Genomic DNA, 23,521 nt, shown 5'->3' with positions numbered 1-23,521 from the left:
ACATCGAATTTGAAGGTCTTTCCAAACTTTTGACTGGTACTGTATACTGTTCCTACTTGTTCAGGTGACATTGGGCATACCTAACAACCTGGTTTTTTTTTTTTTGTTTGTTTTTTGTTTTTTTCTTCTCTCTCTCTCTCTCTCTCTCTCTCTGTTAAAAGCGCTATACAAATTGACTTGACTTGACGACAGTGCAAGTAGGCCATGTGTCTGCCCTCCTGAATAGGTGGATAATATCATCTATGGGGAATATCAGTGCGCTGTCCTTGGTGATGATCTTACCACAGAAATTTAATGAAATCTTTTTCAAGAATTAGGTGGTTATGTGTTGTGCTCTGAAGCAAGATTAGAATGAGAAAAAGGATGAGCATGGTGTAATATTTTAAAGGCTACCCACATAAGGTCACAATCACAAGGTAACATTTTTGCTTTTAGTAATCATCTATGAAATGAGTACATGTGGAAAACTCCACTAGTTGCTGAAGAAAAAAACCCTGGCGATCAGAAATGTAAGGATATACAGTACAACTAGCTTTTTTTTCCCCTTGTCTCTTTTTTCCATATCTCACACATTCTTGTTCTCTCAGGGTTTTACAGATGACCAGCTTGCCCTGGTGGAGCAAAACACAGTACTGGTGGAAGAGAGGGAGCGAGACATCCAGCAAATTGTACAGTCCATCTCTGACCTTAATGAGATTTTTCGAGACCTTGGTGGAATGGTGGTAGAGCAGGTCAGTGAGATTATTTTTTATATATATTTAATTTTTTGCTTTATTAATTTTGCTTGACAATGTTTTGCCTCTGACTATTTAAGTGCAAGTTTGATCATTTTTCCTTTTTTCTTTGAGGCACCTCATGAACATGCATGTGAGAATTGAAGATTCTGATGCAGGATGGTAGTTTTTTTTTTTGCGCTCCAAAGTGCCACACACAATAAAAGGGGGGGGGGGGAAGGAAAAATCTAAAAAGACTAGTAAACTATTCCAAAATGCAAACAAACTCAAAATACTTCAAAGAAACGTTTTCAATTACAGTATGGCACAAAGGTACTGCTTAGGAACAAGACCACAATCACGTCTACTCTCTTAACAAGCCAACTCACAACTGACTCAAGCCCAGCCCCTTAACCCTGTCTAGCAGTACACTGGGGTTTCATTTTGCCCACTTATCGGGCATTTCTAATCAGTGTCAATAAATAATTTTACCATCACATATCTGAAGATTATAAGATTAGTCTGGACACTGTTGGGTTTTTGTAGCCCTTTTTATACAAATATTCTGCAATATTGCTGTAAATAAGATTATGCCCACTTTGGTTGTTTATACTGAACCAAATAAAGCCATGCCAGTGTACATTTTTGTATTGCATGCTGGCATTCTGCAACCAGAGGCGTGACGTGCAACACGAGTATCTGCGTCTAGGGTGATGTATGCGTCAGAAATACCGCAGTACTTCAAGCTTGAATTTACAGTGGTGCTTGAAAGTTTGTGAACCCTTTGGAATTTTCTATATTTCTGCATAAATATGACCTAAAACATCAGATTTTCACACAAGTCCTAAAAGTAGATAAAGAAAGCCCAGTTAAACAAATGAGACAAAAATATTCTACTTGGTCATTTATTTATTGAGGAAAATGATCCAATATTGCATATCTGTGAGTGGCAGAAGTATGTGAACCTTTACTTTCAGTATCTGGTGTGACCCCCTTGTCCAGAAATAACTGCAACTAAACATTTCCGGTAACTATTGATCAGTCCTGCACACCGGCTTGGAGGAATTTTAGCCCGTTCCTCTGTACAGAACAGCTTCAACTCTGGAATGTTGGTGGGTTTCCTCACATGAACTGCTCGCTTCAGGTCCTTCCACAACATTTCCATTGGATTAAGGTCAGGACTTTGACTTGGCCATTCCAAAACATTCACTTTATTCTTCTTTAACTATTCTTTGGTAGAACGACTTGTGTGCTTCTGGTCGTTGTCTTGCTGCATGACCCACCTTCTCTTGAGATTCAGTTTATGGACAGATGCCCTGACATTTTCCTTTAGAATTCGCTGGTATAATTCAAAATTCATTGTTCCATCAATGATGGCAAGCCATCCTGGCCCAGATGCAGCAAAACAGGCCCAACCATGATACTACCACCACCATGTTTCACGGATGGGATAAGGTTCTCATGCTGAAATGCAGTGTTTTCCTTTCTCCAAACATAACACTTCTCATTTAAACCAAAAAGTTCTATTTGGTCTCATCCGTCCACAAAACATTTTCCAATAGCCTTCTGGCTTGTCCATGTGATCTTTAGCAAACTGCAGACGAGCAGCAATGTTCTTTCTGGAGAGCAGTGGCTTTCTCCTTGCAACCCTGCCATGCACACCACTGTTGTTCAGTGTTCTCCTGATGGTGGACTCATGAACATTTAACATTAGCCAATGTGAAAAAGGCCTTCAGTTGCTTAGAAGTTACCCTGGGGTCCTTTGTGACCTCACCAACTATTACACGCCTTGCTCTTGGAGTGATCTTTGTTGGTCAACCACTCCTGGGGAGGGTCACAATGGTCTTGAATTTCCTCCATTTGTACACAATCTGTCTGAGCGTGGATTGGTGGAGTCCAAACTCTTTCGAGATGGTTTTGTAACCTTTTCCAGCCTGATGAGCATCAACAACGTTTTTTCTGAGGGCCTCAGAAATCTCCTTTGTTTGTGCCATGATGCACTTCCACAGACATGTACTGTGAAGGTCAGACTTTGATAGATCCCTGTTCTTTAAATAAAACAGGGTGCCCACTCACACCTGATTGCCATCCCATTGATTGAAAACAGCTGACTCTAATTTCACCTTCAAATTAACTGCTAATCCTAGAAGTTCACATACTTTTGCCGCTCACAGATATGTAATGTTGGATCATTTTCCTCAATAAATAAATGACCAAGTATAATATTTTTGTCTCATTTGTTTAACTGGGTTCTCTTTCTCTACTTTTAGGACTTGTGTGAAAATATGTTGTTGTTTTAGGTCATATTTTATGCAGAAATATAAATTCTAAAGGGCTCACAAACTTTCAAACACCACTGTATTTATTGCATTCATTTCTTACCCATGCTTGAATACCCCAAGCATACCGATGTTTTCAAAACGGTAACAATGGTGAACTGAGTTTTGAGGTGCTTTTGTTAGCCATGCACATTTATACCACTTTTCAAATGCAAGCAAAGTTGCTGTGCGATTTAGAAATATGTTGAAGGAGAAAATGGAGAGAAATAGGAAGCAATTTGAGGCAGAAAGGCACATGGACCTTAGACAGCTTAGATGAAGACATTTGAATTCATGCTGGTCTTTTAAAGAAGAATGGCATTTGTTTTTGACAATGTCAAAACAGTCATCCTCTCCGTCTGCAGAGGCAGAACAACACCGACCCCCTGTTCTGCATTTGGATGTTTTATACAGAATATACTCCTGCTTTGACTAGGCTGTGTAAAAAGGGGCTTGTGCTTTCTTGAAGGTGGGCAGGACAATGGGGGGGGAAAAAGGAGTGTGAGCCTCCTGATGGGCAGACAATTCGCACCTCTCCACATTAACATTGGTACAGAGATAAAACTGAAGCTTTTTTGATAGTAAAGCACTCAAGAATTGCAACAATAAAATAACATTTAAACCTAGTGAAAGAAGTACTTTTTTTTTTTTTCCTCCTTTCACCTAGCTTACAAGGCACCTAACTTCCACCCCACTTCAGCTGGCAAGGGCTGTAGAGGCACCATGAATGACTTTTATTTTATATATATATATGGGAGAGTGGAGAGGAGTGAGCCGCTTTTTTTATTTTTGGACCCCTAGCCAAAATAAAAGGGCCGAAGTTAAAATGATCCTATGCAAATGAAAGGTATTCAGAGTAGTTGCAACACGAACCAAGTTGTACAACTAATCGTGCAACCATCAGTTCTACAGATGGGAGAAAAAGCCTGTTAATTTTATGGCTCACTCCTCCCGATCTAAGGGAGGTGTGAACCACCCCATGGGGAGGACTGGACCACTGGCTTGAAATCATGAACAAATGACATTTGTCATGAAATACAAACTTTTATTTGAACTGTAACAAATGAAACGTTTTTTAAAAAAACAAAAACAAATCAGACTGTAAAACTTGTAAAACAGTAAAGATATAAAAAAAATCTAAAATCTTAACATTTTTGTAGTTTGGTGCCATTCTTGCTTCCTCCAGGCCATTTTTTTTAGCATTGTCTACATAGCGTCTGAGGGTAGCACGTGGTATACCGGTTTGCTTTGCAACAGCACGGATACTTTCAGATCCTTCAAGAACACGTTTTGTAGCCCGTAACATGTCAGCAGCTGGCGTTGATCCAAACTTTTCCCTCTTTTTCTTGTACTGGAATGGCATGGTACCTTTTGGGAGTGACTGAAATGCAAGGAAATCCCATCACAATCAAATTAACAGCGTTTCAATTTTGGGTGATAGTTTAGAGAAAATTTGATCTTGATTAACAGGCAATATTGTTGCCCGGAGAGAAGAGATTTAACAATGGTAAGGGTTGGTAGGATTATTGGTAATCTGTGGATTATAGCTCCATACCTTAATTACATGTAAAAGTATTAGTACGGTAATGTATCACCATGACACAAGATTAGTTAAGGGAGGAGTGGGCCTAGGCTCACTCCTCCCATGCACTGTGTGGCTCACTCCTCCCAAAACGACCCGCCATTGCTTCTGATGTCGACCTACATTTGAATGGAAGGATGTGGCCCAGGTTATGTCATCACACAATACCATAGTACATGCCTAATAAACAACAACAACAATGTGATTATCTTGGTTTATTAGACAGTAGGATGAAAAAATGTGTTAAGTGAAATATTTACTTACTACCTTGAATTTTAGACTTTTGTTCTCCTATTGTGAGCAGGGTGCCAGGCTTCCATCCACTGTGGGTTGAAGTCAGGGGAATTCCCTGGTGACTTCATATGACAAGTTAACTGGGATAAACCCTGGCTAAATTTAGAAAAATTTTAAGTGGTTCACTTCTCCCCATGGCTCACTCCTCCCCACTCTCCCATATATATATATATATATATATATATATATATATATATATATATATATATATATATATATAAATAATTTTTTTTTTTTTAAACAGTCCATCATTGGTGTGTTGAGAGCATTTAAACTTGGCGAAGCCCATTCCTCTCCAAGCTTGATCAATGGTCAATTTAGGGTAGCCAGTTAGTCTAACTGCATGTCTTTGCACTGTGGGGGGAAACCGGAGCACCCGGATGAAACCCATGCAGAAATGGGGAGAACATGCAAACTCCACACAAAGGCCCTCATCATCTATTGGGCTCGAACCCAGAACCTTCCTGCTTAAGTGCTCCTAACCTACTAGGAAACTGCAAATTCTTAGCCCAAAGTGTGTCTCTTCAGGAGGGCTCAGAAGTGGTGCAATAGAACAGTGTTTGATATCGTTCCTACCACCTCTAGTTTGGATCCTGATGATGCCATCCAAGGCTGGGAGCTCAAGAGAGCAAAATTAGGCCATGCTGTCAGGGAGCAAGGAGTGGTATATTTTCTCTCTGTGTCAGCGATGCTAGCCAGTTATGCATCTGTGAGCGCATACATGCAGCGGTGGGAAGAAGTGTTGCACCACATCACTGCAGTTATAGAAGATGCAGATTACTACCATCCTGTGCCTTGGAGGAAATGTTGTAGCCTTTGCCCTCCTTGATTGGTAGCCATCATATGATGGGATGGGGGGGGGGGCTGTTGAGTGGGTAGGAATTGGCCATTACTAAATTAAGCCTCTTTTACACCTGAAATCAGTTATCATATGAGGAAAAACAACACGGAATAGACAACGGATTTTCATTCCCACTCGATCTTCCATAACAGAAAAGTAACAGACATCGTGTTTTCCCACCTGACTGTGTTTAATGGAGTTTAATGCTTTTATAATGTTGCCATTCCCTGTGACAACACTTAAGATGTTTAGTTATTGAAGATACCAAGTGATTTAAATATTTCAAGTGTTATTATGCAAACAGTTCTTAAGGTATGGAACAATATGGGAGGCGACATTGCATTTTTCGTTTCAAAATTCACCACATAGTTTCTTGCAAAAGTATTCATCCCCCCAATTGTGTTTTGCCGTATTATAAGCTGGAATTAAAATGGATTTTGGGGGGGTTAGCACCATTTTAATTTACACAGCATGCCTGTAATTTTAAAGGTGTAGTTCTGGTTTGTGTTTGCTCCGCATGTGCAGTAATGCAGGTCATTGTTGTTAGTCTTCATGCTTCCAAACTTTTTTACATCACGTACCCCTTGAAGCATTTCATCTCCAACCGCATTACCCCCCCCCCCCCCCCCCCCCCCCCATGCACAACAAGAAATAAAAACATGAAACTGTTAGGGAGCAGAGTTTTATTAACTAGCCTGCAGATATTAAATACAACTACATATGAACGAGCATGAGAAATAAGAAACAAGAACTAAGACTAAGAACTAATTAGCCTGTTAAGAACATAACCAAACCTGTGGAACTCTGCGTCGAGTTTGAGAGGGGGTGTGACTGGAGCGAGTTCATTAAACATGACCGAAATCCAGGTTAATGTGAAGGGTGTGCTTGAGAGGATGCACATAGCCCCCTTATGTCTGGTCAAATCGGAAAAAGTTTCAGCCTTAAATCGTCTTCTACACACAGCCTGTGCTGGTATTTAGTTTTCAGGCTCGTCAGAGATGAGAACCCCCTCTCACATAAATACATAGTTGTGAAGGGCATTAATTTTTTGACAGCGCGTGTTGCCAGTTCAGGGTACTCTGTGCGCAATCCTATCCAGAAATCTGTAAGAGGCTTGTGGTTGAAATCAATTTTCATGGATCTTGTTGATGCTATGTCAATGAGGTTCTCTTGTTCAGATACCGGCAGGGCAGCAGGGACAGTAGAAAAGGGACGTCGAATCCAACTGTCCGACTCGTCACTGTCGGGGAAGTCCCTGCGCAGCTCAGCAGCCAGCTCGCTGAGGTGTGTTGTGATGTCGCGCTTGATGCCGTCTGTCAGACTGAGGTGATTTTCACACAGAAAATCATGCAAGAACGGAAAGGCCTCCGTCTTGTTTTTGCCCACACAGTCTATCCAGAGCTTCAATTTCTGGATCATTGCCTCGATTTTATCTCGCACATTAAAGATGGTTGCGGAGAGCCCCTGTAATCCAAGATTAAGTTCATTCAGCTGAGAAAAAATGTCACCAAGATGCTAGTCGTGAAAGAAACTCTCCATCATGCAAATTGGCAGACAGGTGAAATGTCTGGTCAACAAAAAAACATTTTAAGTTCATCTCTTAATTCAAAGACGCGTGTCAATACTTTCCCCCTTGATAACCAGCGCACCTCTGTGTGCAGTAGAAGAGATGTATGGTCGCTGCCCATTTCATTGCAGAGTGCAGTAAATATGCGAGAGTTCAGAGGCCTGGCTTTAACAAAGTTCACAATTTTTACAGTTGTGTCCAAAACGTTCTTCAAATTTACAGGCATGCCCTTGGCAGCCAGAGCCTCTCTGTGGATGCTGCAGTGCACCCAAGTGGCATCAGGAGCAATCACTTGGATGCGCGTGACCACTCCACTGTGCCTCCCTGTCATGGCCCTTGCGCCATCTGTGCAGATGCCCACACATTTAGTCCAAAAAAGTCCATTCAATGTCACAAAGGTGTCCAGCATACGGAAGATGTCTTCCCCTGTTGTTCTTGTTTTAAGTGGTTTACAGAACAGCATGTCCTCCTTAACTGACCCTTCATGGATATAACGGACATATACCAGGAGCTGTGCCAGGCCGGCCACGTCCGTTGACTCATCCAGCTGTAGTGAATAAAATTCACTGGCTCGTATGCGAAGCAGTAACTGTTTTAAAACGTCCCCAGCCATGGCACTGATACGCCGAGAAAGTGTTGTTTGATGAAGGCATGGACTGTATGACACTTTTTGCCTTTTCCCCCAACATTACCCCAACCACGTCTGCGGCAGAAGGTAGAAAAAACTCCTCCACAATATTGTGGGGCTTACCAGTCCGGGCTACTCGGTAGCTCACCATATAAGACTCCTCTAACCCTTTCTTGTTTATTGTGTCTGGTTTTCTTATGCTGCTCCTACTGGTAGAAAGTCCACGTAATTCCCTTTCAAAAAAAACTCCCGTGGTTTATTTTTCAAGTGAGGGTGATTCGTCTACAGATGTCTGCGCAAGAGTGACGGTTTCATTGAGTTGTGAGAACACTTTTGCGCATACAATGCACTGTGGCTGAATAGATGAGCCAGTACTGATACAAGTGAACCCCAACGAAATGTAGTTCTCATCATATTTGCGTCTTTTTTCTGATGTCGTCCTTTCTGCATCCATATGCTTGCTCATGTCAGGGGGGTCATCATACTCAGTCACTGTCAGCGGCACAAGCCATGCTAGTAGCTTGATGAGCAACAGTATCCCTACTGCTGCTAGCACCCTGATCCACGGAAGAGAAATCTGGGTTGCTGTCACCGACAGGGGCATCCCCGATAGTAGGCCTAGGAGCCGATGGCGTCTCTGTGGAGGGGGGGTTTACTCTTTTCAGCCATTTGTCCATGTTCGTGTTTGTCCGTTCTTTATTAGCAGCGACGTTTCATTGCCATAGCAGCGAAGTGACATGTAACTAAACTGACTGAAGTTTCGTGTTGGTCGCCTAGCAACAACTGTTTCAGTTGAAGGGAGAATCCTCGAGCCTAACTTTGTGTGCGTGCGTAGTAAAGTGCTGGGACTGATTGGCAGGTTGCTTATTTTTTTGTATTACGTTGCCTACATTCATTGCTGTTTGCATAATTTTTTTTTTTCTTCCCACGTACCCCCTACAATCACGTCGCGTACCCCTAGGGGTACGCGTACCACAGTTTGGGAACCGATATTCTACAATAATATACATGTAGTCCAGTGTTAATAATCTCCATGTGTTTGTGTGTGATTCTTCCTGGTATAATATTTGTAGCCATAACAAACTTTGCTCCATCACACTCAGTCAATTATCATTTGCTTAGCTCATGTTCAGAGGGACTGCCACGATTCCAACAATTAAGTCTGGCCAGTGCAGCTCTCCTACAAATCTGGACATTTGACAATATACAGTGGATCTGAAGTCTACACAGCCCTGTTAAAATTGAACAACACTTTAGGGGGATAAAGAATTAGTGTGCACACCCTTTTAAAAAAAGTGTGATTATAGGCATTACAGGCATTTAGCAGATGCTCTTATCAGAGTGTACCAGTCACATTCAAACTCGTGTTCAAAAGCAATTATCATTTGCTTGTCATCAAAGAAGTGATTCTGATTAACCCTGAATAAAGGTCAGTTGTTTCTTTAGGATTTTCTTGACATTTTGGTTTCATCCAACTGCTGAAACCATGATCTGCAAAGAGCTTAGAAAGCATGGATCTCAACTGTCAAAAGTTATTGGTCAGGAGATTCCAAAACATTAGATGGACTATGGAAACATTTAGAGATCCAATCAACAAGTGGAGAAAATGGGGCACCACAGTGACATTTACCAAGAACAGGACGTCCCTCCACAATTGATGAAAGGACAAGATTAAATATCAGGGAGACTGCTAAGAGACCTACAGCAATGTGAAACAGACTGCAGGAATATCTGGTCAGTACTGCTCACTCCCTGCATGTGATTGCATCTTTTCATCTTCAGATCTGGCTTTGTGGTAGGGTGGCTTATCAAGCACCCTTTCTCACAAAAAACAAAACAAAAACCCACCTAACAACACAGGCCTGGCTAAATTTTGCCAAACCATATTCTAACAAAAGTAGAAGTTAATCCTATATAAGAGAGAACATAATTCTAAAGATATGTTTGGTGCAAAAACAAGACAGTTTATCACATGGTGGTGATAGCCTCATGGGGCTGCTTCTTTTCAGCTGGGACTTTGCCTCTAGTGAAGATAGAGGAAATCATTGATGGTGATTGCTCCCAATACTGACTTGTTTTGGCAAAACACCTGCAGGTCTCTATAGACAGCTGAAGATGAAGGAAAAATTTCACCTTCCAACATAACCCAAAGCACAAATCCAATTCAACAAAGGAATGGCTTCAGAAGAAGAAAATCAAAGTTGTGGAATGGCCTGGTCAGAGCCCAGTGTTAACTCATAAAGACGACAACGAAGGGTAACAAATACGTGAAATTTTACTGAAGTACTTCTCACCTTTACAGCACCAGCATTCTCCTCCATATGACCGACACCCCCCCCCCCCCCCCCGCGCGCTACACATGCGCTGTAACTCTTAACAAACTCCCCCATTTCTTTTAAAGAAAAGAAAATATAGTTCCTTAATTGAATGAACTGCTGAATAAACAAAACTTTAAATCTAAGTGTTGCTTTAATATTACAAGAGTCCCTTTGATTTGTTGTTCTGTCCACTTATTTTTTTAAGGTGCCATACACCTTCACTGAGAGCCTTCAGCAGGATGAGTGCTGACATTCCTTTCTTTGTCAAGCAGTCAGCAAGCTGTTCTTTAGTCGCTGACCACATCGTGTTGGATGATTCCAGATTGAATGAGCTCCTTGATATTGCTGATTTCGAGATGTAGTCTCTTCTCGGTGACTGGTTTGGTAGATTTGCCAGCATCAAGCATTGACTGATTGTCAGTTATACATACAACAAACTTTTGTGCTTGCAGTCACCTACAGTAAGTTCTGAGTACAGTGTGGCAAAGAATATTGCATTGTCAATGCCATCTGCAAGGGCCAGTGTCTCTCCTGCCAAAGTGCTTCTCACAACCCTTCTGATTCTTTCTGATCACCAGCATATAGGTGAGAATCTTCCATTCTCTCCCATGAGCATGATTAGATGCCCACCCTGGGTACCACCATCTGGAAGGTTGCCCATTGAAGAATCATTGAATGCTCCTAGCTTTACAGAGCTGCTGGAAGTGCTGGAACTTCAAGGTGACCTTCAGTTTTTAGTTTCCTGATCAGTTTGTTCGCAAAATGCACAGTCTGAACAATAGCATGTTTTGTACTGGATGCCAAGATGGATACATCACACATTACATCAGGCCGTGTTTGTCTTGCCACCTATAGTATTTGGCCAATCTTTGATTTCAGTGTGTCAATTTCTTTGTCTGTTAGAGGAGCATTTCACTCAGTAGCTCTAGCCAGGTGCACTGGAATGGGCTCCAGATTCTTTATGTACATACTCCGTTGTACCTGTATCATGTCATTCAAAGACTGGAACTCCATTCCAATGTAGCTGAAGGTGTTCTGTTCTTTCCGTCCTACTTGGAAAGCTACTTTCAAGCATGGTATGACTGTTGTGGAGAACATTTCTGAACCCCCCGGATAAAGTCATCCACATGGCAACCGAGGACTCCCATTACATGACTGGAGTCATCCAGCCAGTAGAAGACTACTAGATCAACTTGTGACACAACAGCTCCCAAGTGATGCATAGTGTCTCTTTCACTTTGTTGTACCAATAAATAGAAGCATCTGCTAGTCCGTAAACACACTTCAGTCTCCACAGAATTCCTTGGCTCTGAGCCTCTGGTGGTGGATGAATGTAGATGTTTCAAGTTAATTCTTTCCCTTGTGAAAAGGTTGCTTTAATGTCCATAGAATTCAGTTGCCATTTCTTTTGACATATAATAACCATGATCATTCTTAGAGACTCTGAGGTGCATGTTGGGGAGCCTTTTGGTAGCCCCTGAATGTGTTTTTCTTCAAAGCCTCTAGCAACTAGTCTAGCTTTAGGTGTAACACCATTAGGGGTCTCCTTAAGTGTACACACCCACCATGTGGAGATGGATTTCTGACTTTCATCTCTCACGTCTTCAAATACATCATTCTTTTTCCAGTTACATAACTCAGCTTGCTTAGCAGGATCAAAGACATCATCAATCAGAAGAATGTCAACTTCATGACTGACTTATGTGGGATAAGTCAGCATGCTCAACTGGAACCATTTGAACATTGTCCATTTGACTCAGATTAACTGGCCTTGTAGAACCAGTAGTTTCCTCAGGTCCACTGTACTGCACATTGTACCAGTTTCTGTTTCTCCCAGTAGCCTTTTCTGCCCAACCTAGAATCTTTCCTGTTAGTGTTTTGTCCACTTTGTCTGTGTATGTCACTACTTGTCCAGCTTTCAGCCGCAGATCTTCATGAGTTGTGACTGTGTCTGTCTGTCTATTGTCAGTTTGTGCGCACACATTCTGCCCATACTTATGTGAAGGTAGAGCGGCCCCATTATTGTTTTCTGAGTCAGGCAAGTCATCATGTGTAGCAATCTCTTCCACACTTTTTGTGTCGTCGTCTTGATAATTGAGTCCAGTAGCATTTTGTTTTTCAGTCACCTCTTGCTGAGTTTCCATATCCTCCAGCACTGTTTGTTGGGCATCAACCTTTCTCAGCCTGGTGTGATGTACACGGACATAGGTGCCACTGTGCCTTACAAAGACTACTGCACCATCTTGGCCAATGACCACCCCTGGACCTTTCCACTCTGTGCAATCAGCACATTTGTAGTAGACTTTGTCCCCAGTCTCGTATTGGTCGTTGTTCGGTCACAGTTGTTTATGAAGGGCTTGCCGGATCCTTTCAGAGCATTTGGCCTCTGTCAATGCTCACCGTGCAGCATGTAAACTTGCGATATGTTGAGCTATCCAGGTATTTAATGTATTGTTTTCAAGGACTGGTGGTTTAGGATTGACGGCATATTTGGATTTTGTCCAAACACAAGTTGGTATGGGCTGTAGCCATGAACATTGTGCATTGAGTTCTTTGCCATCAAGGCCCAATCTAGAGCCATTCCCTAACTACATCCATTGTCCTTTTTTATTTTCAACAATATTTCAGTGAGGGTTTGGTTATGTCTTTCCAAAAGGCCATTGCTCCCTGGACTATAGGCTGCAGTGGTCTTGAGTTCACTGCTGAATTTTTCATCCATATCCCTCATTTCTTTGTTGTTAAATTCACCACTATTGTCACTGAACAGTCTATGTGGGGGTCCATGTACACTTATTCAGCAATGAATGAGATGCTTCACAATCTCTTTGGGTTTCCTGGACATCACAATACTCCCCTGCACTGAAGCGCGCAAAATGGTCAGTGGCATGGGGATACCATACCCCCGGTTCCAGCTCATGCAAATCCATAGCAACTGTCTCATTGTAGGTTGAAGCCATGGGTAAACCCACAGTGGGCTTTGGCTTTGTTCTGCTGTATCTAATGCATGTGTCACAATTGCTAACAATGTCTTTGAGAGTTATGACGCATTCATCATCATGATTACCTGCACAGTCCAGTAGTCTTTTCAACTTCTCTACAGCGGCATGTCCGAATTGTTTGTACAACTTTTAACAGAACCTTCTGTTTTTCCTGTGTTGTCATATTTTCAATCACAGTCAGAATTTCCTCCTCATTGTGGATCTCCCTCTCTTCTGAATTATCCCTAGCCCTTATGTTCACACAGTAGTGGCCTGAAGAGGTTAACTCAAGTTTCACTGGCTGCTTAAACATTGTGGCTTTGTCCTGCTGAATATCTAACACTGCACCTGCTCTTTTCAGTGATGTTTTGCTGAAAAGTAAGGGGATGTCTATTGGCACAACTTCAGTTTCTATAGGACATTTAGGTTGACCTATCACAGTTGGAATTTTCATGCTCTTCATAGAATGGACAAATTCCATCACCAAACCGGAATGCTTTTGCACGGTCTTTAGTCTCTAGTTTGGCTAACTCGCTCTGTTGTAATCCATGGTCATAGTGATTAAGCCATTTTTCTCCGCACACTGTTCTGGTGCAGGCTGTGTCAGTGACTGCTGATCCTAAAGCCTCCACCATGAAGATCTCCGTGTCAGACAGTGATTCCTTTGACAACAAAATTATGTGGCACTCATCTATACCTTGTGTCAGGTTGTCAATATCCTCTGTCAATTTTGCCTGTTCATTTTTGTGGGGGCAATCCTTTGCCCAATGGTAAGTGCTCTGACCGACAGCACAACACCATCTTCCATATTTGTCTAATTGATTCAACCCTGGCACAGGACTTTGACTTTGAGAACTTGATCAGGGTACCCGCGGAGTCTTAAAAGTATTAAAAAAGTATTGAATTTCATTTTCCAGAATTAAGGCCTTAAAAGTATTAAATTTCATCTTGAAAGTCTTAATTTTTTCCACGGAGGTCTTAATTTTACAAAGAAAGTCTAACATCGTTGCGTAACCTAGATTAAATTCTCTGTGATGAAAATGAAGCAAAATCTAAAATGTTTTGCGCTGCCCTGGCGTTCACACGCAAACAGCGGGAAATTCACGTTGCACCGTAAAGGGTTCACACGAAACGAGAGCAGCAGGCGCATAGAGCAGAGAGGGTGAGGGGGAGAGAGCATGGGGAAGTGCAGATTCAACCCGAAGTGGCCGCTCGACCCTAAATACGCCTGGGTTAAGGGGGTTCCAAATAATGACCGTGAGGCATTATGCACTTTGTGTAAAAAAAAAAAAAAAAAAAAAAACCTTTCAACTAGGGACAATGGGGCTTACAGCTCTGGATTCTCACATGAAAAGTGGTAAACATATTTTGTTTGCATCCACAATTCAGAAGCAGGCGCTTGTGTAGTGATCACTTTGTTGGAGGTAAGACGAATAAAATTAGCCAGAAAAGGCATTACATTGCTGTTAACATTCTGTGGGGGCGAGTGTGTAACCAAATAGGCTAAAATAACCCATTGTAACCTCTTTGTTCTTCTGTAGTAGCTATTAGCTAACGACATTGGCTAGCTTTGTGTTCCTTTGCTGTTGGTAGACTGTAGGACAGATCAGAGGCAGTGTCCTACAAACAGCGCTTAATTTGAGGGGGAGCAAGCCGGAGCGCGCTCCGGAACCTCGGGCGTTGGCTCCGGCAGCTATTTACACTGGATCCGGTGATCCGACACCTCTTTTGACTATGTAACAAAAAAACAAACAAACAAATAATTAAATAAAAAATGCAAGTTTATTTAGTGTTAATGTCTGATTTTGATATCTGTCTTGTTGGTGATTTCTCTCATGAAACGACATCCACAAAATATCTGCAGATGAACTTAATTTGCAGTGTTATTACAAAACATGCCCAGAAGCGCAGCGCCGCGCCCCCCTCCCCCCTCTTTTTTTCCGCACCGGAGCCGCTCATCCTCTGCGCTCCGGGACCTCCCACTTTACAAATTAAGCACTGCCTACAAATAAGTGTTCAAAACAATAGGAGCATGTATTTGTCTCTGAAATCCAGGCCGTTCCCTGTAATCTGTAACAACGGTTGGAGAAAGTAATGGCAAATAGTGAGTGCACAAGCCATAGAAGGTAAACTGTACACAGCGCCAGGGCAGTGTGATGGTATGTCTACTTTTAGATTGTGTTAGCTTATCAATGAACACACTCGTCACTCAACGAGTTTCACGTCTTTACGACGGATACTTAAATGTGTGTTAGGTATTATTGTTGCAGTCTAAGCAGTCATTGTAGCAGCTAGATGAGCGAGAACCGAAAGGGTCTGTGCCATAAACCGTTATTTCTGTACGGCGTTGCTAATGTGTCGTTACTGTTGTTATTTCTCCCTCTGCTCGCCCTGTAAATGCCCTACGTCGCTGGATAGCGAAGGTGTTTTCTGCATCTCGCTCCTTTTTCTTGTATGTTCTCCGTTTGTCGCCTTCCTCGCATTCAAACCAACTTGAGCCGAAGTCCGCTACATGTCCAAAATGGTGGTCGCGTTTACGAAGGTCACGTGACTGAAAAGGGTCTATAGCACAGTACTGTGTGCCAACAACACCCAGTAACGTTAGCAGCACAGCCGAAAATGAGACCTCAACTTCTGCATTGGGGATGCTTCCATTTGTTGCTGGGTGAGTGAGAGAGATAGAGAGAGAGAGAGTGTTTGAGTGGAATGAATTCTGAATGATAAGGATGTAGGCCATACTGTGATGTCTATGTAGGCTATGTTTTCCCCACCCTGTTTGTTCTCTGAGTGGATTGGCTTACTCTCATCACCTTTGGGCAAGTTAAAGCTGTTCGGTTGATGCTCTTACCTTCCATCTTCTTTTTGTCTTTTGAATGCTTCTCTGGCGTGTGTGTGTGTATGAGGGGTGATTGTCTGGACTTACATGGGGGTGCTCTCCTCTGCATGGTGTCCAGGGGGTGTGAGTAGAATGAATTCTGATTGATTGATTATTTTAATAAATGTAATTTTGTTATTTCAAACACTCGTAAATAGTAATTATTTGAGGTTTAATCTGGTGCTCAATATGATTTATTCTTCCCTAATGAGTGCGACAAAGGTATTAAATTTCACTTGAAATGGCATTAAAAAAGTCTTAAAAAGTCTTAAATTTTGGTTTAACAATCCTGGGGGTACCCTGTTGATCTGGCATTTCGTTTCCTAGTAAATCGCGTGTAGTACATGCAGTCAGGATCACTTGATTCACTAGCCCCCTCTGGTGGTGAATTATTCGCAAAGATTTTCTTCAGGACTGATTTCATATTACTGAATGTGAGGTCTGAGCAAGCAGTAAGCACCAACTGTTTACGTCCAGCTGTATCAAGCAGTTTAAAGGCTAAGACAGCATCTGGAAGCTTCATTTTAACTTGCTCATCTTGTTGTAGGGCTGCTCGAATTCAGTGACGTAATCTAGCATTGAAATGTTACTTTCTCTTTTGATGTTGTCAAACTCCGTATAAGCATTGTATTGACGGTCTTTTTCCTTGTTTAAATACACGGCATCCAGTTTCTGCAAAAGTCAATCCATTATCTTTATTCAAATTCTCCGCAGCCATTTCCAGCGCTATATTCCTTGCTCTTCCTGTTAGTGACAAGGCAACTGCCAAGGCCTATTTCTTTTTGTCCAACCCGGTAACTAGTTTCCAGATTTGGATTTCATTCTTCCAGCTTTCATAGGACTTATTCTCATCAAACAGAGGTGGCACTTTATAGCTGTTTGCCAACATCCTCTGCTACCAATGTTAACTCATAACGATGACAACAGAGGGTAACACATACGTGAAACTTTACTGAAGCACTTCTCACCCTTACAGCACCAGCATTCTCCTCCATACGACCGACCGTCCCCTTGCGCTACACGTGCACAGTAACACTTAACACCCAAATCTAAATCTTATTGGAAACCTGTGTAATAACTCTGGGGCCTGTGCACACAAGATCCCCTCACAGTTTGCTAGTTTCTGGAGTATTTTTGTAGGGAAGAGTGGAATAAAATTGCCAGATCAAGATGGGCAAAGTTGTCTTCCAAGTGCAGCAACAGAGAAGCATTCACCCTGTTGTCTGGAGCTCATGAGTTTGAATCCCGATGATGCCACAGCCACATGTGGCTGGGAGACCAAGTGAGCAAAATTAGTCATGCTCTCTGGGTGGGAATGGTGCCATACTCAGTTTCTCTCAATCACAGCAATGTAAGCTAATCATGGGCATCTGTGAGCTCATACATGTGGCAGGGGCAGATGGTACTTTCTTTAGTGTTTCATCACCCTGTGATGCTACATGAATAGCAGTTCAAAAAAAGATGTGCTTGGCTGGCTTCACATGTCTAAGGAAGCATGTGATGGGCTCTACATGATTGCATAATTGTGCACCCAGGTTATACATTTTTTTGTTTGTTTTCCCCTAAAATGTAACTATTTGTGTTTTTCACTTCAATTTACAGCCTTAATTCCAAAAAAAGTTGGGTGCTATGTAAAACACAAATAAAAACAGAATGTGATGATTTGCAAATTAGGGAAACCCTGTATTTCATTGAAAATAGTAGGACAACATAAATGTTAAAGCTGATTTGATTATTTATTTATTTGATTGTTTATTTTTTAAATGTATGCTCATATTGAATTTGATGCCAGCAACGTGTTTCAAAAAGTTGGCACAGGGGCATGAGGTGATGCACTGTGCTGCATCACTTCAACTTTTAACACTGTAAAATGTTTGGGAACTCAGGAGACCAATTGCTGTCGTTTTTGTCCCATTGTCCCATTCTTGCCTGATATACAATTTGACAGAGGTGTGCATATACCCTATATTGACTGACTGTGTGCTGTTGATAGACTTTGTTTTAGGCATTTGTTTTTCACCGACATTACAATTAGTTATAATAGAACTGCTTATTATTTCAGTCACTAGCCTCATAGTCATATTTGTTCACTTTAACATTGCTCTCATACAGTTTCATTAAGGGTGAATGTTATGTTCTACATTGGTTTCATGTGGTTAAGACAAAACATGCAAGCTTATTTGTATCATTTAATGTCATATTGACAAACAAGACTATGACCAAATGAAAAGGCAGCTTATCTGTGTACTTGAAACAGGGTACAGTTCTTGACCGAATTGACTTTAATGTGGAGCAAGCCTGCATTAAAACGGAGGATGGACTGAAACAGTTACAAAAGGTAATGGCCAGCTTTCTCTATCAATTGCCTTTTTTTTTTCTTCAGCAAAAATGACAGTCACTTAAGTATCCAATATTGCCTTCTTTATCAACAGTATCATTGATAATACATTCAGTGCTATGAAAATATTAACAGTAGCTTTTTCCTGTCCCTTCAGGCTGAACAGTACCAAAAAAAAAACCGAAAGATGCTGGTGATTTTAATCCTCTTTGTCATAGTCATCATTCTAATGCTTGTTCTGTTTATTACAAAGTTTTAATGCTGCAGTTTGTGTACCCAATTGGAGAAGCAAGGTCTTTTGTGTGAACTTCCTGTGAGCCATCTATTCTCACATGAATGCAATATAAAGATACCACGTCCACTAATGATGTTCTTGTGCAGAATTTGAAGTTTCTTATAAATCCAGTGTCATGTACAGGGTGCAGTTTCCCATCCTGTTACGCAGGCTTGGAAGCAAGCCAGTCCACATTCTTGAATGAATTGTTTGCCATAATTGTTTTAAAGTTGTCTTGTTCTCAGTAAAAACTGGATCTGTAAGTAAAATGACATCTTTAATACTCTTTCTATACAGAAAGGCAATTAGCAAATTCCACCCAGAAGCTAGAAGCCAAGATTTTTCTGTCTGTCTTGTCCAAAATGTTCATTTTGCTTCCATTCCTTGCCCTTGATTTTATTTATCATTAACAACAGCAGAAAACAAAGAAAGATGCTTAAACAACAATTCTTTAGTTGTTGGCCGTTTATAAAAGAGTTATCATTTCTGGCTATGCACACTCCAACATGCTTTCAAACAGTTCCTGAACTTGATTCTAGAATTTGCGCAATAAGGAGGAAAAACAGGGAGATACCATGAAAAGCAGAATATTATTCTAGTAGTTCGGAAAGATGAGGAAAAGAGTTTCATAAGTGACCAGATTTTCTCTTTATCATGTGAAACTTGCATCCTGAATAAACGTCACTGTGAACAGTTTAATTTAATGTGGAACTTATCATACCTAATAGTTTTGTTTCAGTTTGAGGTGTTATTTTGCCTGTCTCAGTTGAATGTTGTTTTTGATAACCTCACATCTGTGATTTTTATTAAATTTAAATTATCTAGTTTACCCCAAAGCTCCCCAATTATCTTAGCTTGGCAAGCTATTTGTAAGATATTGTATTTATTGCAGCTGTCTTTCTCTGAATGACCCTGCCATCTTTGTAAAGCTCACCTTTGACCAAACACAACTCAGGTCTATGTATGTGACTGTACTACTGCTGTGTTCTGTACAATATGAAATTAGAATGAAATTTATTTATTTTAAATACAAAGTATTCTATATGGCTAAAACTATGTGGACACCTGACCATCATATCCACATGTGCTTCTTGAACATCCCATTCCAGATTTAGTCCTCCTGCTCTAATAGACTCCACTAGTGGTGTTGTACTTGAACTTGGTCTTGACCACTTTTTTTGAAGGTCTCCTTCTCGTCTTGGAATCTTCTGCATTTTTACTCTGTCTTGTCTCGGTCTCCGACATGGAGGACTCTGGATTTTATTACAACACTTGTCAAGACCACAACTGTAGGGATATCACTAAATTGCCTATGCGTTGTCCGATTTATTTGTTAACATCATTACTGTGATTGGATGTAAAACTTTCTGCTTCAAATTCAACCAATAACATGACTGCTAATTTTAAATTATTGTTACTGTTAATGTCTAATTCCCCAATCCCCCCCCCCCCCCCCCCCCCCACACACACACACACACCCACCCACATCCTGGTCTTAACTCTGTCTCGCCCTGCTTTATTTGTCTTGACTTGATCTCAACCCCTCATAGTCTTGGTCTTGTGTTGATCATGACTTGGTCTCGGTTTAGGTGGCCTTGACTACAACACAAGCTTCCACTAGATTTTGGAATGTGGCTATGGGAATTTCTGCTTAGTCAGCCATGAGCATTAGTGAGATTGGGCAAGAACGCTTGTCAGCACAGTCAACATTGTACTTTATCCCAAAGGTGTCAAGTGATGTTGAGATTTGGGGGAAGGCCCACATGTAAATGTGCAGGTCAGGTGTCCACATACTTTTGCCATAGTGTTTATGGAATATGAATGTTAAGGATAAATGGTCTGTCTTAATTGTGTGTAGGGAAAGAGAGTTTATTTTTTGCTTGTTCAGTTGTTTTTATTTTGATTCTTTTATGAAGAGGTGCACCCAAACTTTAAGAAATTCCCAAATGATTTGAAAAAGGATGGCTGTAATCTAGTATAAATATAGCAGGTCTTTATTTTAGGAAGAGGCAAAGTAATTATTAATCATTGTTGATTTCTGAGGTTGTGTGAAGAACTGCTGTGTCAGTATGGAAATGTATCCGATATTTTCTAAGGACTGAAGATTGGACAGGTTTTAAGGAAATTAAACACATTGAAGTAATTTTGTGTGGTTATTTCTAAGATACTTCTAAGATTTCTAATTTAAGTGTAGTTAACTACATTTAAATGTAGGTACATTTCTAATAAAATATTAAATTAAATGTAGTTAACAATTAACTATATTTTACTGTAGTTAATTGGAGGTAACGACAGTAAAATGTCGTTCAACTCCCCCAGATGACACGAGGAAGAAACCTCAAGAGGAACCAGACCCAAAAGGGAACCAATCCTCACCTGGACAACAACAGACAACAAGACTATAACATTAACAGTTTTAACATGAAGTCAGTTTTGTTGATGGTATAACTCTTCATTGATGGAAACTTGAGTGCAAAACTGTTCATGACAACCACAGTCCCAAAGTTAGCAAACCAACTGTAGTCCTCAGCCACAAAAGCATTACTGTAAGTGTCCAGAGTGTCTTCCAATTGTGACTTTCAACTGTCAATATGGGGCCATCCTCCACAGGAGCAATGTGATGAGACTCCAACCAGACGTAAGGCATCAGGATAGATCAGGCAGGTCCAAGGAGCAGAAGAGGTCAGCAGCTTGATCCCAGGATTGACATGTAACTCAGAGGGACAGATTTAGGGGGGGAAACATAGGTTGTTAGGTATGCCCAATGTCACCTGAATAAGTAGGTACAGTATACATTTTGTGCTGAGTACAAGCAGGGACTCTGGCAAAACTAACTATGACAGCATAACTAAAAGGAGAGAGCCAGAAGGTAATGAGGGAGCCCCAGGACACAAAGCAGCCAGCCACTACACCATCAACAAACTTAAGTGAGCAAGCGAGTGGGGGACTGACAACATCCATACATCACAGTTTACCAAAACACTATGTCTGAGGACCCTCCAGATCTAGTCCTTTACCTCATAAACACCATTTAAGAAAAGGCTTGACTAAACAGATAGATAGGTTTTAGCCTCGGCTTAAACGCTGAGACTGTGTCTGATTCCCGAACAATACTTGGAAGGCTGTTCCATAACTGTGGGGCTTTGTAAGAAAAGGCTCTGCCCCCTGATGTAGCCTTCACCTTTTGATCCAAGTAGGTATGGCGGGTCATAAAGGACCAGAAGTTCGCTCAGGTACTGTAAAATGTACTAGACACACTGTAAAATGCAATATAATGTGCATGAATTGTGAGTTTAAAATAAGACAAAAAATGCCTTCCTTACATAATTCTATTTCAGTATATTTCAGTAACAAACGCTCACCAACCACTTTGTTTGGAACATCCATAAACTTCATTGGCTGGTGAGGTAAGTGCACAAATGTGACTGCAACATGATGACTGCTGTTCACTGGGTGACACTTGTTTTTCGCACCATTTTGTGTGAAATTTAGAGACAGTTGTGCCTGGGAGGGCATATATAAAGGTTGAGACTCTATAGTGGCTATGGTTAATTTAATCCTGCATCTAATCCTGTGGTTTTAAATACTATAGTGCTGATTTTGTGTCTTATTCCTGCATAGTGGGACTTTCAGTTCAAGCCACTCATACTGCTGAATATAGAGGAGTTAAAACACAATTTCCTTTTCAGAATTCACTTGGTTTATAATTTAATCACATGAGGCGCCCCCCCCCCCAAAAAAAAAAAAATTGTCTGGGTTTTTTCTTGTATATTATACCTACAGTGAAACACAGAGGTCACATTCCACTGTTCTTTGTGTAAAAGCAGTACCTTCTACTGTGTTTCTCGTGATAGTGCCTCCTAGAGGAGACGTGCACCTTATGTGCAAGTATAAATGCTTCACCTTGCGTGACCGTCGAGGCCATATATACGGCATAGATTTGATGCAGAAGTATAAATCGTCCTTTAGGGTTCGCTTCATGAGAGGGCCTCAGGACATGATTCTGTTGTGGGGTCAGGCATAAGCTGTGTGGGGGTTAACACAGTTTTGGTAAACTTAAAATACTGCATGAACAGTCTGTTGGTCTGTGCTGGTTTCATGATTCTCAAACCTGTGCACTCTCCTGCAGGGCCTCTTTGGTGGCAGGCCCAACAACCCAACCTGGCACACAGGGCAGATTTTTCAGGCCTGATATTAGGGCAGTGCAGTGGGACAATGGCAGTCATTTCTGACTCACAGCTTCAGGCTCCCTGGTTCAAGCCTGAGCTTGGGTGATATCTGTATGTAGTTTCTGTGCATGTTCTCCCCTTGTGTGTGAGGTTTCTTCCGGGTCCTCTGGTTTCCTCCCACTTGATAAAAACCATGCTAGCAGGTTAATTGCCAAAAATAAATTGTTCCTTGGGGCGAGTGCAAATGTGTGTGCATGGTGTCTTTTGAGTGGACTAAGATCCCTTGCAGGGTGTATTCAAGTCGTCAGTTTATTTGTACAACACTTTTAACAACAGACATTGTTGCAGAGCTGCCTTACAGAAATATTAGGATTTTAAACATATGAACTAAATTTTTATCCCTAATACATTTGTTTATCCCTGATGAGCAAGTCTGAAGCGACAGTGGCAATGAAAAACTCCCTCAGACGACACGAGGAAGAAACCTTGAGAGGAACCAGACTCATGCCATCTGTTATCACCCATCATCATATGGGTGATAACAGATGGCATGATTTATAAATAACTTGTTTCTATAACTGTGTCCTATATCATCACAAAGTACAATTGTGTAACCAGGAAATTGG

At 41.3% G+C, this 23,521-nt stretch overlaps 1 protein-coding gene across 2 annotated transcripts in view; it reads left to right on the top strand.

Moving 5' to 3' along the window:
- The window catches only part of stx16 (syntaxin 16), a 70,253-nt gene extending 49,384 nt beyond the window's left edge, over positions 1 to 20,869 (top strand). For both annotated transcript variants that reach the window (XM_060919082.1, XM_060919083.1), the window contains exons 6-8: positions 588 to 731; positions 18,372 to 18,452; positions 18,610 to 20,869. In XM_060919082.1, the coding sequence (XP_060775065.1) occupies positions 588 to 731; positions 18,372 to 18,452; positions 18,610 to 18,711 (327 nt within the window). In that variant the 3' untranslated portion in view covers positions 18,712 to 20,869. The remainder of the gene's footprint in view (positions 1 to 587; positions 732 to 18,371; positions 18,453 to 18,609) is intronic.
- The last annotated feature ends 2,652 nt before the right edge of the window (positions 20,870 to 23,521 follow it).

The sequence above is a fragment of the Neoarius graeffei genome, chromosome 4 (assembly GCF_027579695.1).
Source record: "Neoarius graeffei isolate fNeoGra1 chromosome 4, fNeoGra1.pri, whole genome shotgun sequence".
In the NCBI taxonomy this organism is placed as follows: Eukaryota; Metazoa; Chordata; class Actinopteri; order Siluriformes; family Ariidae; genus Neoarius; species Neoarius graeffei.
The sequence above is the reverse complement of the archived record's forward strand: the minus strand, read 5'-3'. Positions and strand labels throughout refer to the sequence as shown.